This window comes from Choloepus didactylus, chromosome 7 (genome assembly GCF_015220235.1).
Source record: "Choloepus didactylus isolate mChoDid1 chromosome 7, mChoDid1.pri, whole genome shotgun sequence".
Taxonomy (NCBI): Eukaryota; Metazoa; Chordata; class Mammalia; order Pilosa; family Megalonychidae; genus Choloepus; species Choloepus didactylus.
Window position 1 is genome coordinate 125,426,473 of NC_051313.1, and position 17,039 is coordinate 125,443,511.

The 17,039-nt window shown below is 41.4% G+C and overlaps 4 protein-coding genes across 4 annotated transcripts in view; 3 read left to right on the forward strand and 1 right to left on the reverse strand.

Moving 5' to 3' along the window:
• LOC119540790 overlaps positions 1-17,039 on the forward strand; it is a 36,515-nt gene that overhangs the window by 842 nt on the left and 18,634 nt on the right. Inside the window, exon 2 of the mRNA XM_037844733.1 lies at positions 338-686. Coding sequence (XP_037700661.1) covers positions 338-686 — 349 coding nt within the window. The remainder of the gene's footprint in view (positions 1-337; positions 687-17,039) is intronic.
• On the forward strand, positions 3,633-4,530 carry H1-5 (H1.5 linker histone, cluster member). Its single transcript, XM_037843001.1, has one exon. The coding sequence runs from the start codon at positions 3,703-3,705 to the stop codon at positions 4,381-4,383; it is 681 nt and encodes a 226-aa protein (XP_037698929.1). The 5' UTR covers positions 3,633-3,702; the 3' UTR covers positions 4,384-4,530.
• Positions 3,761-5,754, reverse strand: LOC119539440 (histone H2A type 1-D). Its single transcript, XM_037843006.1, has one exon. It carries the CDS (start codon positions 5,738-5,740, stop codon positions 5,348-5,350), a length of 393 nt encoding a protein of 130 aa, XP_037698934.1. The 5' UTR covers positions 5,741-5,754; the 3' UTR covers positions 3,761-5,347.
• On the forward strand, positions 4,680-6,554 carry LOC119539441 (histone H2B type 1-K). Its single transcript, XM_037843007.1, has one exon. The coding sequence runs from the start codon at positions 6,049-6,051 to the stop codon at positions 6,427-6,429; it is 381 nt and encodes a 126-aa protein (XP_037698935.1). The 5' UTR covers positions 4,680-6,048; the 3' UTR covers positions 6,430-6,554.

A 17,039-nucleotide genomic window follows, 5' to 3' on the forward strand; every position in this document is an offset into this window, starting at 1 on the left:
TATTCCCCTAAAGTTATTCAGTGCATTTTATTTGTGGCAGGAAACCAGTCAGGTCACATTTTGTTTAAAATAGCGCAAGGCACTTTCAGATCCTCAGGCCAACATTCTCTTGTTCTATTGATGCATGGAAAATCCTAGAGGCTTTGTAAAGAGCCAGATACTTTGTAGATTTTCTAGACTGAAGTGGAGGCGGGAAACATTTCCCATTTGCTAAGGGATTGAACGAGGAACCAATAACGTGGGTGGGGTAGGTCAGGGCGTAGATCTGTCGAATCAGAACGCGAGAGTCGCTATAAATACTGGTACTTCCATTTTTCAGGATCACTTTAAGTGTGAGACAGTTACGCTTCTTTAGCTATGGCTCGTACAAAGCAGACGGCTCGTAAGTCCACCGGCGGCAAGGCGCCGCGCAAACAGCTGGCCACCAAGGCAGCCCGCAAGAGCGCGCCGGCTACCGGCGGCGTGAAGAAGCCGCACCGCTATCGGCCCGGCACAGTTGCCCTGCGCGAGATCCGCCGCTACCAGAAGTCCACCGAGCTGTTGATCCGCAAGCTGCCGTTCCAGCGGCTTGTGCGCGAAATCGCGCAGGACTTCAAGACCGACCTGCGCTTTCAGAGTTCGGCGGTGATGGCGCTGCAGGAGGCGTGCGAGGCTTACCTGGTGGGACTCTTCGAGGACACCAACCTGTGCGCCATCCACGCCAAGCGCGTCACCATCATGCCCAAGGACATCCAGCTCGCCCGTCGCATCCGCGGGGAGAGGGCGTAAGTCTTCTAGTGACTACTGTACACTCCAAAAGGCTCTTTTAAGAGCCCCTCAATTGTCAAAAGAAGAGCTGTTACTTCTAAAGCTATTACATAAATTGTATTAGTACACAAATGCTCTGTTTAAGGCTCAGTGCTACACGGATTGCCTGTATTAAGTTATACTACATACAAGACCGAAAATGTGGCAGTGTACTCGAACTCAACTTTGCTACAGGCGCAGGGTCTTAAAGTGATTCCGGCTTAAGATTCTATAGTAGGTAGCGCATTCTGAAAGCTATCTATGTTATATTTATATTAGGTTTATATTGCTTATTTTAGGTTTATATTTATATTCGGTTTGTATTAGTTTCTTAATGCCCTCTTGGCGAAATAACAAGGAAGACTTGCCCACGGCTTAGTTCTAGTTAACTTGCCTGTGGCTCATTCTGCAGCTGCACTTGCGTTTTGTCAAGTGTTGGCTCGGGTATTCCACAATGCCTTCATTGCTCTTAAGAGGATGTTTTTTTCCAAGTAGAACCCGATAGAATTAAGAACCGAGTTTGTGCTCTTCACATAAATGGCTATCATTACCACATTGTGTTATTTACCTTTTGGGGTACATACCTTGACTCCAGGACGTAGCAGTTAATGTTAAGGCAATTTTTTTCTAAGAGTGTTCTTAGGCTGATCAGGCACCTGGGTCTTCCATTTTTACTTCTGTTCACGGATTAACCGAACCAAAGAGGCTTATATTCCAGCCACTGGATCATTCTAAAACTTTCTGGAAATATGGTAAGCAAAAGCAGTTATGGATGGGGCAGCCAGGAACCTCTTCCTACAGATTCTTTAATTTAGAACTCCTGTAGTGGCTGTTGGCTAGGTTTAGGGTCAGCTTGCTGATTCTTCCAAGCTTCAAATATATGCCCCTGCCCCCAACTTCCCTAGATTTTTCCACCATAACAGAGCTGGGGCCCACTGATCTAGGTTCAAACCACATTGCTGCCACTTACTAGCTAAATATCCCTGGAAAAGTAACCCTCTGTGTCTGAGCTTACACAGCTGTAAAATGTGGCAAATGAATCAAAACCTGTAACTTACTTAAAACAATGCCTGACACTTAGTAAATGCCCATTAAATATTAGCCCTTATTGTTGTTTCCAACCCCCACTCCTGGGAGCATGTTTCCAATCCCCACTCTTGGGAGCATGGATTTTGAGATCTTTTCCCCCGTGGTTCTTTGAAAATATTATGAATGGAAGAGTGAAAAATACTTAGAAAATTTCTTGCTATGATTCCCCTTTTCTTAATTCTTGATTTGCATTGTTCTATAAGAGGCCTGTAGCAATATACTATTATCTGTCTTTGTGGAGGAGTTTGAAACACAGCAAAAGAGCCAAATAGAAAATATTTTAGGCTTTACAGGTCACACATGATCTCTGTCACCTTCTTTTAGTGTGTGTGTTTTTAACAATCCTTTAAAAACTCTTAGCTTGAGGAGGGCCATACAAAAAGAGGCCATTGTCTATATTTGGCCCATAGGCCACAGTTTGCCAACCCTTCCCAAAGCTCCTGGAGAGAACATAAAGGGTGTTGAACATTTTGCCATTCTTCCACACAGTCCTACACAGTTCTTCACTGGCAAGAACTAAGTGACTGTCAGTTGCATTAAGAGATCCACATCATCACCGGATCTCCCTCAACCAACCTCAAAACCCTGTCCATTTTTCTCTCAAATAAATAGCAAACTTTTTCACCCTCCGTTCCAACCTCATGGTCATTGTCTCAGTTCCTTTTTATGGAAAGATATTTTCCTGAATTATCCTGACCCTCTATAGCTTCCAGTCCCTCAATACCCAATCCACCCTTTTCCCAGTAGCCAGGTATGTTTTCATAATACGGGTCTGTCCTTGATTGAATATACAGAAATATTCACACTGATGCCTCCTGCCTGCTTACACAAGAGGGTATGCCTGACTCATTAAGTATTGAGCTAAGAAGTTTGTGTGGGAGCACTGGGGAAAAATGGCTTTAAACAGTTTGCCCTTCATTCTGGGAACTCTTGGGAGCCCTTGAATAATTTTCAGCAGGTGTGAGGGCTTTTTCTTTAAGCAAACAATCTGGCTATGTATTTTTTCATCATTTGAGTAGCTTTGCTCAGGAATTAAAGAGAAAATATCTCAATCAGATAACATACCAAATTTAAAAGTAATTTGAATCCAGAGTCTTGGATTCTGAAGCCAAAGCAATTTCCATTCCTCCTACTACAATGTGGAAGTCATTCTGGCAACTGACATTTTTCCAGCTGCAAAGTTTTATTCTCTAAGGACACGGGCACATGAAAACTCTAGGAGGTAGAACCGGTTTTTAAGGATGGGTCTAATGTGGTTAATTTGGGATTGTAGGCAACCAGCTGCCCCGCACCTGTGTTACTTGCTACAGTTGGAAACAAAGTTTATCCCCAATCCAAGGAACCTAGTGTCTTCCCTCCTGCAAAAATCAAAGGCCAAACCTAGGGACAAATCCTTTTATACAAGTTTTGCTCGATACTTGGTGGAAATTTATTGCAACATTCAACTAATTAGCACGATGTCCTCAGCCGTGTGGATTCACATGAAAACCTGAAGGGATTTTCAAAAATATCTTTTATCAGTTGAGCACGGTTCATGAAAACACAAACAAGTATGGGAACCTAGAGGCTGTTTTCTTCCTTTGGAGCTTCAAAGAGCCAAATTCTGTACTGCTGTTACCGGCATTTAATGAAATTTTGGGGACTAACAAACACAACTTGGGAGTCCAGCCCCGAGCGGCGACAGCCCGAGGGCGGCGGATTGGACGCTCCACCAATCACACGGCAGCGCCGGCTTATATAAGCCCCGGGCAGGAGTAGGCCAGCATTGCTAAACTTGCTCTCCTAGGGCTTGAATTCTTCCCTCCTCTTTCAGTTCCTCTTATCGTCATGTCGGAAACGGCTCCTGTTGAGACAGCTGCCTCTGCGCCAGTGGAGAAGTCCCCTGCGAAGAAGAAGGCAGCAAAGAAGGCGACAGGGGGTGGCGCGGCGAAACGTAAGTCGACTGGTCCTCCGGTCTCTGAGCTGATCACGAAGGCTGTGGCCGCTTCCAAGGAGCGCAATGGGCTCTCCTTAGCCGCGCTCAAGAAGGCCTTAGCGGCTGGCGGCTACGACGTGGAGAAGAATAACAGCCGCATTAAGTTAGGTCTCAAGAGCCTGGTGAGCAAGGGTACCCTTGTGCAGACCAAGGGCACTGGCGCTTCTGGCTCCTTCAAGCTCAACAAGAAGGCGGCCTCTGGGGAAACGAAGCCGAAGGCCAAGAAGGCTGGCGCGGCCAAGGCTAAGAAGCCTGCGGGGGCCACACCTAAGAAACCCAAGAAGGCTGCGGGCGCAAAGAAGGCAGTGAAGAAAACACCGAAGAAGGCTAAGAAGCCCGCGGCGTCTGGCGTCAAGAAAGTAGCCAAAAGTCCTAAAAAGACCAAAGCTGCTGCCAAGCCGAAAAAGGCGGCCAAGAGCCCAGCCAAACCCAAGGCCGTGAAACCGAAAGCTGCCAAACCTAAGTCCGCTAAGCCCAAGGCAGCAAAGCCTAAAGCTGCAAAGGCTAAGAAGGCGGCTCCCAAAAAGAAGTAGGAAGTTGGCTTGATGAAGTAAACAAAGCCCCAAAGGCTCTTTTCAGAGCCACCCAAAGATTTCTTTAAAAAAGCTGCGCACTGTACCGTCCTTCATCTGCGCTGTTAAAGGTTATTTCTCATTAAACTCAATTCATGGCAAATTTAACTAGGCTTTCTTTATAAACGCCAATAACTTAGCAAAATTTCCCTTTTTTAGGCTCATTCTTTAATTCGTTGGGTTTTACTTTTGCCTATTCCTGTGCTGCCCCGTTTAAGTGTTTGGCCATGGATTTCAAGTCGGGTCCTTCTATATAAGAACGCAAACCCGCCAATACAGATGTGACGCGAATGCAGAGCGAACAAAGACTAGCCCAGTGCTACAGAGGAATTAACCGAATTGCTGGCAACCTTATTAAAACTTGATGCGCTGCAAAAAGGAAACTAATTTGAAAAACCTGCGCCACATTCTGATTGGTCAAGTTTTATTCCCGCAGTTTAAAGGCAGTTCCAGTGTTTTGATAAATGCCTAATGCGTATACCCACATCAAAGACTGATAGGGTGGGCATTTACAATTGACAAGTTAGTGATTTGTGTATGTAGCTACGTATTATGTTTTACCGTTGAATCGACAAAACAGCAGTTAATGTTGGTGCATCTGGAATACAGGAATCTCAAGGGCTGTATTTTTCTCTGGAGAAACTAAAATAACTGCACTCGAGGGGGTCGTTTAGAGAACTCCAACTTGTGATTCACACTGGCGATGTACGATGACTACAGAAAAGGAGACTTAATCATCAAAGTGCAGTGGCTCACATACTTAAAATCCCTAAAGCTGATTACCAAGTTACTAACTACAATTTAGTGATTTGCTTCTCCCATTCATTGTTGGTAATAGTAAACTAAGAGTCACAACTCTTCCCCAGAAGTAGTGGGTGGCTCTGAAAAGAGCCTTTGGTTTGGATAAAACGTTGTTGTGGCGACCTTACTTGCCCTTGGCTTTGTGGTGGCTCTCGGTCTTCTTGGGCAGCAGCACCGCCTGGATATTGGGCAAGACACCGCCCTGTGCTATAGTGACTTTGCCCAACAGCTTGTTGAGCTCCTCGTCGTTGCGGATGGCCAGCTGCAGGTGTCGCGGGATAATACGGGTCTTCTTGTTATCGCGGGCCGCGTTACCAGCCAGCTCTAGGATCTCGGCAGTCAGGTACTCCAGCACCGCCGCCAGGTACACTGGGGCGCCAGCCCCGACTCGCTCGGAGTAGTTCCCCTTGCGGAGCAGACGGTGCACTCGGCCCACCGGGAACTGCAGGCCCGCCCGGGAAGACCGGGTCTTTGCCTTGGCGCGAGCTTTACCACCCTGCTTACCACGTCCAGACATGATACTTAAAAACCACTGCTACAAAAAGGGAAGGAATTTCTCCAGAGCAGCATTTCTTATAGCCATTGCTGGGCGCGAAAATGAAACTATGCCATTGGCTAAGGTTACAGTTTCACTTAAGCCAATAAAATCGCAACTTTGAAATACACTTGCTTTCATTGGAGAAAGTTAATACGTGTTTTCCACAATTCACCACCAATCAGACATATGACTATTCATCACTTCATTTGCATAAGAGGCTTTACATAAAGAAGACACGCACAGACATCTGCTCATTCTTTTGAACATCTCCATAGTTATTCACAGCCATGCCTGAGCCTGCCAAGTCCGCCCCAGCTCCGAAAAAGGGCTCCAAGAAGGCGGTGACCAAGGCGCAGAAGAAAGACGGCAAAAAGCGGAAGCGCAGCCGCAAGGAGAGCTACTCGGTCTACGTGTACAAGGTGCTGAAGCAGGTCCACCCCGACACCGGCATCTCCTCCAAGGCCATGGGCATCATGAACTCCTTTGTCAATGACATCTTCGAGCGCATCGCCGGCGAGGCGTCGCGCCTAGCTCATTACAACAAGCGCTCGACCATCACCTCCAGGGAGATCCAGACGGCTGTGCGCCTGCTGTTGCCCGGGGAGCTGGCCAAGCACGCTGTGTCCGAGGGTACCAAGGCCGTCACCAAGTACACCAGCGCCAAGTGAGTTTTGCTCCCCTTGGAGCAAACGGTTCGGCTGACCCAGACCTCCAAGGCTCTTTTCAGAGCCATCTACTCCTTCCAAAGAGAACTGGCACTCGTATTTTCATCCCAAACAGGCAAATGCAGTTTTAAACTCAAACCTTGGGTAAGTGCTTCTTTGCACCTTAGTTGGTGCAAGGGATCTGCCATCAAGTTTGTTATAAACACTGAATAGGAATTTAATCGTGCTTATTTTACTGAGCATCCAGCATTGTATTCTAGTGCTGAGACTAGAGCATTGAATAATTACTCAGTGGCTAGTAAAACTTGGTAAGGTACAAACGCCTTTTAGAACCAAAATCACATTAGCAGAATGTTTACTTCCCTTAATTGCACCTCCAACATTTTTCAGCTCCCCAGTAAAGTGCCCCACGAAAACCAGATAAATTGGTTTTAAGGGAAACCACCCCACCCCACCCCAGTCACCTTCTCTTTAGGCCTTTCTTTTGTAACAAATACTGAGATATTTTTCTACTCAAGGATAATTCTAAGCCTATGCTTACACAAAATGATACAATGGTGTTGGCATAAAGATAGAGGAAGGAGGCAGATGGTAGATCCGAATTAAATGACCTAGTCTCACCAATTAAGGATGAGGATTGAATCCTTGCTGCCTATGAATCCAGACGTTGCAGAAACAGTTTGAATTTTTCTACTGGTAACTTTGTACATTAGTCCTGGTTGATGGCCTTACTTTTGAGGACCCCTGCCATGCCAGGGTAGAAGGTTTTCACTCTCCACCCCACACCCTTCCTAGTGAATTGCCTCTAAATAGAAGTTCCTCTAATTTAAAATGTACTTTGATCCTGGTTCCAACGTAGTTTGATCCTGGTTCCTGTTCTCTACTCATCTTTTATTGTTTCATCCCTTTCAGAGCTGGGGTTTGTTTTCACTATTTTCACACCATCAATTATTAAGGTTTAGAATGTAGGTCAGTTTTGTTTTTTCTTGAATCAGCTCCATATTTTCACTTCAGTTCTAAACAAAAAAGCAATCTTTTGAGAGAAAGTAGCAAGAAGGCATTTTTTTCCAAGAGGGTAGCTGTCTCCCAGTGTTTAGGTCACTATTTTACAGTCATCTTGGCTCTTCCATTCATCAGTGTGGAAAAACAAGTCAAACACTGTACAGGCCCTCAGATATTGGGATCTCAAAAGCGAGCACCTTTGTCATTTTTCTGGCTATTATTCAATCTTTTGCCATTGTGGGAAGAGAAAGCAGAGAACTTGGGCTGAATTTATGAGCTCAGGGAGCAAAGGACAAAGAGTATGGAAGCTGAGGAGCAAAGGACAAAGAGTTCAGAAGGTGAGTCTCTAGACAAAGCAAGTGACTTCTGCCCAGCTTAGAAAATGTGGCTGGAAACATGCGGAGAATTTGTGTGGGCCTTAATATTAATCCATATCTTTACTACATCATTCAGTATTATTAGATCTGAAATTACTACTGTGTTGATGCAGTGGAGAAATAGACTAATATCAGGTTCACAATGATGTTATTATTTCCTTGAATGTACCTTATAGCTGTTCTCCAGTGCTGCAATTCCTGCTCATCCACTATCCAAACTTTGTCCATCCTTCAAAGCCAATCCTGGGACTTACCACATCTGAAACCTTCTATGATTATTCTATCAAGCATTGTATTTCCTTCTTGAAGATTCTCCAGATCTCCAGATTTTCTTCCTCCTCCTCGCCCCTCCCCCAACACTGCCTGTACCTTTCACAAACTGCTCTTTCAGCTCTTTTAGAACCAATAATCCAAGAAGTGTGATTTCTTTTCTAGATAGTTTTATTTTAGTATGTAATATTTTTGTTTTATATTCCATTTTTAACCAACATTACTTGTCTCATCTATTTTTGGCCTATGAGACCTATGCTGGTACCCAGCTTTGAAGTTAGAAGTCCAATTTCTGTTGACCACTTACTTCGAGTACATATTAACTATATAGCAATTATTATAATATATAAATTGAGTATATGTTAAAGAGGAATCTCCTTTATTTATTTGGCATTCAGAACATTCAGGACACTCACCCACTTGTCAAACTGAATCTCAAAATTCAGTTCATACAGTGTTGACTGTTGTTTTCCAGCTCATTGTTTCTTCTAATAGATTTTTGTTGAGCACATATCATGTGCTAGGTACCCTTTTAAGAATCAGCAATATAGCAGTAAACTAAACACAAAAAATTCTTGCACTCGTGGAGTTTAATTTTTAATAGGTGAACAGACAGATAAATTAAAGAAAAATAGAACAACAGATGATGTCAAATGTTTGGAAGGAAAACAAAAAGGAAGATAGGCAGTGTTTTATGTCAATTTTAAATAACAAAAGGGTGTGGGCCACTGGAGAAGAAAGAATGAACAAGAGGTCCTGAGGTATATGTGGCCAGAAGTGGGGAGAGGGCAAGAGGTGTGTCTGGTATTAGTCAAGAAACAGTGAGGAAGCCAATGTGCTGTTGCTGAGGGAGCGAGGAGGAAAGTGACTGGATGTGGGGTCATCGAGGTGGGAAGGGGACTTTCCAGAATGGGTAGGACCTTGTATCACACTATAGGGGCTCTGGATTTCTTCAGAAAACTGTGGGTTTGGGGTGATCAGTTGTGACTCATCTCAACCCCTGATCCTGGACTTTGAAAGTGACAATTATGTGGGCACTCTGTGTGTGTCATTTTACTTCTTTGCTGAAACCTCTCAGCAAGTTGGTGAGGAATTAGAGTTAGAAGGAAGGAGAAGGGTGTACAGGCTGAGAGTCAGGGCATCCAGGACCTAGGCAAGTAGAGCAGTGCCAGAGCCAGGCCCTTCCCTCCCAAGTTGCCTTTTCTTCCAGAATAACCCCTTTCTCCACATCCTCCTGTTGGGTTAATCTCTGTGGAAGAATCATCAATTTTGAACCTGCTGTCAGTTGGAGGCACCAGGGACACACAAAGCAGGGTCTCTGACAAGCAAGACTGCCTTTCCAACATTAGAAGTTACTTGATACCCTTGTACCCCAAAAATCTAACTTTTCAGTCACTTCCATGGGTTTTGGCCTTATTCCATCATTGCTTCATGCCAAAAGAGCAAAAACTCATATTATAGGTCTATATAACAATCAAAAAGCCACTCTCACTTGATCAGTTTTATATTTCCAGCTTCTCATTCCTTGTGCATCCAGTGGTTCTCAATACATCAGAACCACCCCCAGAGATTCTGATTTAATTGGTTGGGGGAGGGGGGTGGCATATGGAATATTTGAAACTCACCAAGTGATGCTGATAGCTGTATGGTAATGAAGGTTGAGAGGTGCTCTGATCTGTACCAACTGTGGGAAGCAGCCTCCAAGATAGCACCTAATGATCCCTGCTTTTTGGCATTTGCACCCTTGTGTAGTCCCTCTCGTATCATATCAGGATTGGTCAATAGAATATGGCAGAAGTGATGGTATGTTTCTTCCAAGATAGATTATAAAAGACATGGAGGCTGCTGGCTTAATCAGTCTCAGTTTTTCTTGAATCACTTGCTCCAGAGGAAGGAAGTCAGCCCTTGTCGCGAGTAGCCCTATGGAGATAGCATGTGGAAAGGAACTGCAGCCTCCAGCCGTGTCAGTGAGCCTGCTTGGGAGCTCCAGCTTCACCTGGACCTTGGAGTTCCAGTCAAGTCTTTGGATAACCACAGTCCTTGACTGCAACTTCATGAGAGACTCTGAGCCAGAACCCGCAGGCTAAACTGCTCCCAAATTCCTGACCTTCAGAAACTGTATGAGATAATAAATGGTTGCTATCTTAAGCTACAAAATTTGGGAATAATTTGTTATACAGCAATAGATTACTAGTAGATCAACTGAAATCTTAGCAACCCTTTCTTCCAAGTTTGAAGCGTGTTACCTCTTCTAAGGAATTTTCTCCGATTTCCAAATTCCAGGGTAATATTTGTCCCCTCCTAATTCCTCCAGAAGTTACTATTAATATAACCATAAACATTTAACCATCTGATATTTTATGACATTGCTTGTATTATTTTATTTAGTATTATTCAAATTTCATAGTAATTTGAGTGCCATTTTTGTAATTTTTTCTGTATCTGGGTATAATCTCTATTATTTACATAACACTTTCTTTAGATAATCTATTTTAATGTATTTTAAAGAACAATCTTTGTAACACTACCTAGTGAAAACCTCTGTTGCTGACCATAAACAGATGGTTACTATAAAACAACATAAAATAAAACTATTTTACTCAATCTAGTTACAGCCTACTACTTTGAACCAGATATCTGTTCTTTGTCAAAAAAGGTAAATAAATGGGACAGGCAGTAGATTCACAAGTGTTAGCCAGACCTTAAAGATCTGCCAGCATCTAACTGATTCTCCCAGTTACTTAATCAGGAAGATTTAAAGAGATTAGAAAAGGGAATGACATTCTCACTCTATGTTTCAGCATTCTAGTAACAAAGTCCAGATACTACTTAAAATCATCTCAGGTGCCCCCAGTGGTATAAATCTGGGAAAACACTGGTTTAATTGATGTATTATTAAACAGAGCAACTATTATAGGCATAACCCAGGAAATACAAAAATATATGACCTAGAGACCTTCACTTGGTGCTGAACATCTATAAAATTATAATTATTTTTATTTTTATTTCTCAAAATTTAATAATTATTTTGTTGAAAGAAAAAAATCTGTACAATGTTTTTCAGGTTATCCAGGTTCCAAGAACATGCTTGGAAGCACTGTACATCATCCCAGAAAGTACCTTTAAGAAAATTGGAACCTTATTATTATTCTCCATTTTGTAGACAGTCAAGGGACTCACAGTCTCACTGAGGTGCCAACTTACCCAGCTCTCAGGTTTGGAGTAGGATGTCAGTCTCCAAAGGATCCCCAGAGCTCGTGCTCTTTTCACCTGTTTAGGTAGGTGCTCAAGTAGGTTCTTAATTAATATGAAATGTCAGAATTACCTGCTTCCATTCCCCATCTCATTTTTCCATTTTCAGCATTTTATTCTCTGTCATGTATTTCTTGTATTTGTTTTGCTCAGCTCCCTGCACTTCTGGAAGTTCCTGATTTAGCTTGCTCTTCTTTTCTGACATTTGTGGGCCTACTGAATGTCAAACATAAAAAATAACATTAGTATTCAGCTGCCATTTATTGCCATTTATTGAGTGCATCTTCTAGACACTGCATTATAGGTACAAGTGATGTCTTTGATCTATAAATAAGGAGACTGAAGATTGGACATGTAACATTATATTAATGTATTGGATGACTTCCTTCATGGAGAGTAGCCCACCGAAATCAGGGGTACATGACAACATCTCTGGACTAGAGACCTACTTTTGGTTGCTTGTAATAAGCAATGAGGCAGACAAAAGCAAACTAAAAAATTAGGGTCAGTTTATTTCTAAACTGCTCCTTTTAATGAACCTCTTCCTAATAATTAAACAGCCTTCATATCTCATTCACAGTGATCATTTTCAGCCCTTCACCTGGGCAGATCTGTACCACCCACCCTTTGGGGGAGGGAGCACAGAGGGTCTTCTCAGCAAAGCTACTGATTCAGAGAGGGAGGTCTTACAACCTATTTCATTACAGCCTTCAAGGCAGAAATGATAGGCAGGTGTGAGACCTAAAAATAACTCCACATCTCATATGAGGCAGTTTCAATGGGCAGGTTTCTCTCTGCTTCTTGGTAGCCATGTTTAGCTGCAAGTTGACACATGTTTTAGACAAATGACATACAAAGTATCTATAAGGATTATGTAATCTATAAGTCTCAATTTTTACACATTATCTTTTGGAAAGTTACTACAGATCTTAGTGTGTCCTAATTTCACTACCATAGTCAACAGGCAGACTTTGCCATGCATGCTTGTTTCTCACAGGAGAGGAAATTGTTAATTATATGATGATGATGGTAGAGTGGACCTGTATGATCTAGAAGAGAATTAACCAGTGTTATCCAAGAACAAATTTTCATTTAACTTTTTTTCCTGTCATTTGGGAACAAAAGAGAGAAAAACCATTTCTTAAGCATAAAATGGCATTTTATTTTACACTATTAAAACAAAACAAATATGGAAAGCTGATCTCCAAAATAATATGGTGAAATAATTTAGTCTGATAAAAACAAAAGACCATAGAATCTATCATTTTTACAATAAAGGTCACAACCACAAGATTCGTAAACTGACTCTGCCACAGATTCTCTGGAAAACCTACTTAAAACAGAATACTTGTCTTCTCTGTGTATCAGTTCGTTTATTGTCTTAGTTTGCCAGGGATGCTATAACAAATAAATACCACAGACTAGTTGGCTTAAACAACAAGAAATTGTTGTCTCACAGTTTTGCAGGGTAGAAACCCAAAATCAAGATATTGGCTTTCTTTAAAGTCTGTGGCATTCTGGTCTTGGCATGCCAGCAATCCATAAACTTAATCTCCACCTCTATCACATGGTTTTCTATCTTCTTCTGCCTCCTACTTCCTCTGCTTAAAAGGACGGCAGTTATATTAGATGAAGGCACACCTAGATTCAGTTTCGCCTCACCTTAACCAATAACATCTTCAAAGATCCTATTTACAAATGTGTTCACATCCACAGGACAGGGGGTTAGAACTTGAACATGCCTTTGTAGGAAACATGATTCGATTCATAAGACAACTACAAAATAGGTATGGAATAATACTGACCTCAAAGGGCTACTGCAGGTGAGTGAGTATCTTTCTACAAAGCATGTGCTGAGGACAGAGATACTGGAGCAGCAGGGGCACATCCCAGAGCAGAGCACCTGGTGTTCAGTCTGGGAAACTGAACCTTTTTCTAGCAGTGAATGGTCTATATTCGATATTTCTTAACTCTCATCAAGTTTCAGCCAAACAGGTATTTAAAATCATAGCTTATGGTTTGTAGAAATCTATGCACCATGGCATGTCCACTGCCAGTTAACACCAAGATTGGGTAAGCAACAACTGCATTAAAAGACATTGCAAAAATGCAGCTGAAGGAGATAAACATACCACCCTAAGAAGTCAGGATGCTTTTCGAGGATTTCTCTTTGTCAAGGTTTTTAGATCCAACAAAAGTAGATCGGAGGATTATCAGGGTGGCAGAAGTGGTGAAGCCATTGCAATTGGCTCTCTTAGTGCCTCCATGGCTTGAAAATGATCAGCTTAGTGCAAGAAGTGGTCAGTATAGTTCTGGAAGACAGGGCAGAAGTGAAAGTTCAAGTGAGAAAGATGTGATTGAACAGATGACAGGTTTGATAACAATGCCCTAGATGGTGAAGATGGTTGAATGTTAAGCTCCTCAGTGTGGACCCTGCAGAAATCTAGAGCCAGAGTGAAATGCCTAGACTTCAAGATTTTTGACTCAAATACAACATAATCATACTTTTTTTTCATAAATCATATTTCCTTTTCCAATAAAGCTGATCAATCTCTGTATATTGTTTTATATTACGTGAACTACAAAATTTGATTTGTTTAAATTTACCCACATGATCTCTTGATCCAATAGTAGTGTTTAGTCTTTTTATGTCCTCTGGTACTGTACAGGTCATATTAAATTATCTACATGTTTATTCATAGTCAATGTACCACCATACTTCTTTGGTCATGCCCAACTTCTCAGGTGAGCTGACTCACTATGGCAACTAATTTGCTGACCTGAGCATTGTCCCAGTTTGCTAATTGCTGCTGTTTTGCAAATACCAGAAATGGATTGGCTTTTATAAAGGGGGTTTATTTGTTCACAGAGTTACAGTCTTCAAGCTATAAAAGTGTCCAAGCTAAGGCATCAACAATAGGGTACCTTCACAGAAGAATGGCCAATGGCGTCTGGAACACCTCTGTTGTCTGGGAAGGCATATAGCTGGTGTCTTCTTTCCTTTACTCTGAGTTCCTTCTGTTTGTCAGCTCTTATATATGGCTCCAGTGATTTAATTCAGACCCACCCTGAAAAGGCAGGGTAACACCTCCATGGAAATGATCCAATCAAAGGTCTTGCCCAGTTGATTGAGTCACATCTCCATGGAAACAATCAATAGGTTCCAACCTAATCAACACTAATACATCTGTCCCCCCAAGACTGTATCAAAGAACATGGCATTTTGGGGGACATAATACATCCAAACTGGCACGAGCATCCTTAGGTCAAATTATTACATAGTGTTCTGGTTTGCTAATGCTGCCATTATGCAAAATACCAGAAATGGATTGGCTTTTACAAACAGGATTTGTTAAGTTGCAAATTCCCAGTTCTGAGGCCATAAAAGTGTCCAAACTAAGGCATCAACAAGATAATATCTTCACTGAAGAATGGCAGATGGCATCAGGAATAACGGTCAGCTGGGAAGGCATGTGACTGGCATCTGCTGATCCTTTGCTCCTAGATTGCATTTCAAAATGGATTTCTCCAAAATGTTTCTGGGTCTCTCTTAGCTTTTTCTGCTCCTGTGCATCTAAGCATTGGGGGCCTCTCTTAGCTTTGCTGGAGCAAACTCTGTGCTAGCATTTCCAAACATCTCCAAGCATCTCCAAGTGTCATTGTCAGTGTCAGCTCTTAACTTCTCTCCAAAATGTCCCTCTCAGCTGCTCTCTGCACTCCTTCTGTTTCTGAGCACTTTTATAGGTTTCCAGTGATTAACCGAAGACCTACCCTGAATGCGTGGGGTACATATCTCCATGGAAATAACTCATTCAAACATTATGCCCACAGTTGACTGGGTCACATCTCCATGGAAACAATCAAAAGACTCCAACCTTTTCAACACTAATAAGTCTACCCCTGCAAGACTGCCTTAAATAATATGGCTTTTGGGGAGGACATAATATATCCAAACTGGCTCACATGGAGAATCTATCCATAGGCCAAAGGGTATACTTGCACCAACCTAAATCAATTTTATATAACCGTACTTCATAGATTCTAAGAATTGAAAGCCTTACAGTAATTTAGATGTTAACATTTAAAAAACAACTTTAACAAATACTACCCTATTGATGCTGTTTCCAATAATGGTAAGCTAGACAACTCAGATCAACTTTGATGTTGAGGACAACTAGAAAATCTGTACAAAATATTTTAAAAACAATCTGATTGAAGGTATCAGGCAACTCTCAAGACAATGAAGAATTACAGAGCCAAAAAAAAAAACAGTAAAAGAAGAAAATCTTGACTATTAAACAGCTGGAAAATAAGAATGTAGGAGACTGTCCATATACTATTATGGAATGATTTCCAGGATATATTTTTACATATATTAAAAAAAAGAAAGAAAGAAAAAAGAAAAATGTGTGTAACGTGTTACTGTTTATCTATTAGAGGAGGGATAACAATAGATACTTATTTCCTTATATTTTTTAAAAACAAACTAACAATGGAAAGATAATTCATAACATTAAAAAGTAGTTACCTGTAATGTGAGAGTAGCTACAGGATGAAGGAGACAGATTTCTTTGAATATACTTTGATTTGACCTTAAAACCATGTAAAAATATTTTATACAATGATGAAACCAAAGAAAAAAACTTTTAAAAGCCCAATCCCTAAATATCAACAATAAAATGAAGTAAATTGATACGTAGTGTGTGAACTGATTGCACACCGTGGATATTGTATGGTATGTAAATATATCTCAATAAAATTGAATTTTAAAAAAAGAAAAAAATTGTTCTGTAGTATTCAGATGGTAGTATAAGCACATAGAAAGGAATATTCCAAATTCTTCAAAAAACAGTAACTTGAACATCTGTGATATAGCCTAAGGCAACAGTTCTCAAACTTTCTTGTCTCCAGACCCATTTACACTCTCAAAAGTACAGAGGAGCCAAAGAATTTGTGTTTGTGTAAGTTCTAACTATTGACATTTACCATTTTATACATTAAAACTGAAAAAAGTAAAATGTTTATTTTATTAATTCATTTAAAAATATTAATATAAATAGCATTTTGTGAAGACTAGCTATGTTTTTCAAAATGAAAAAGGTGTCAGTGAGAAGAATAACATTGTTTTATATTTTTGAAAATCTCTTTAATGTCTGGCTTAGAAGAAGACAGCTGGTTTCTTGTATTTGTTTCTTCATTCAAACTAACAATATATCAGTCATGTGAAAATAAGCAAAAAAGGCAAAGAAATTTCAGGATTATTATGAGAAGTTTAATTTCACAGACCCCCTGATTGGGTCTCAGGGACAACCAGGGGTTCCCAGACCATACTTTGAGAATTGCTGCCCTAAACACAAAAAGAAGACAAACACTTATTTATTTAGTAGCCATAGTTTTGGAGGTACTCTTGGGAGTGGTTGTGGCAGAAACTGATGTGCAGGATAATTTGATAATGCTTTGGGAATTGGAAAATTTGAATTCCCAGTGATGGCAGCAATTAAAACAAATTTTGTTCTCCTGAAATGACTTTTCAGTGTAAAAGGCATCACTGAGTTGCTCGGAGAGCTCTCTTTTGGACCTTGATCATCAGTGCTATAGAAGGTGGCACCTTACCTCTTTTAAGTAAAATATGCAAGGATGGGGGGCTTCCTGGGAAAGATGATGCTGATCTTGGCAATGGAGGGATCAATGACTTGGGAAAAGATGACTCAT

Coding starts and splice junctions, on each gene's coding strand:
- H1-5 (XM_037843001.1), top strand. CDS start 3,703: ATGTCGGAAACGGCTCCTGTTGAGACAGCTGCCTCTGCGCCAGTGGAG.
- LOC119539441 (XM_037843007.1), top strand. CDS start 6,049: ATGCCTGAGCCTGCCAAGTCCGCCCCAGCTCCGAAAAAGGGCTCCAAG.
- LOC119539440 (XM_037843006.1), bottom strand. CDS start 5,740: ATGTCTGGACGTGGTAAGCAGGGTGGTAAAGCTCGCGCCAAGGCAAAG.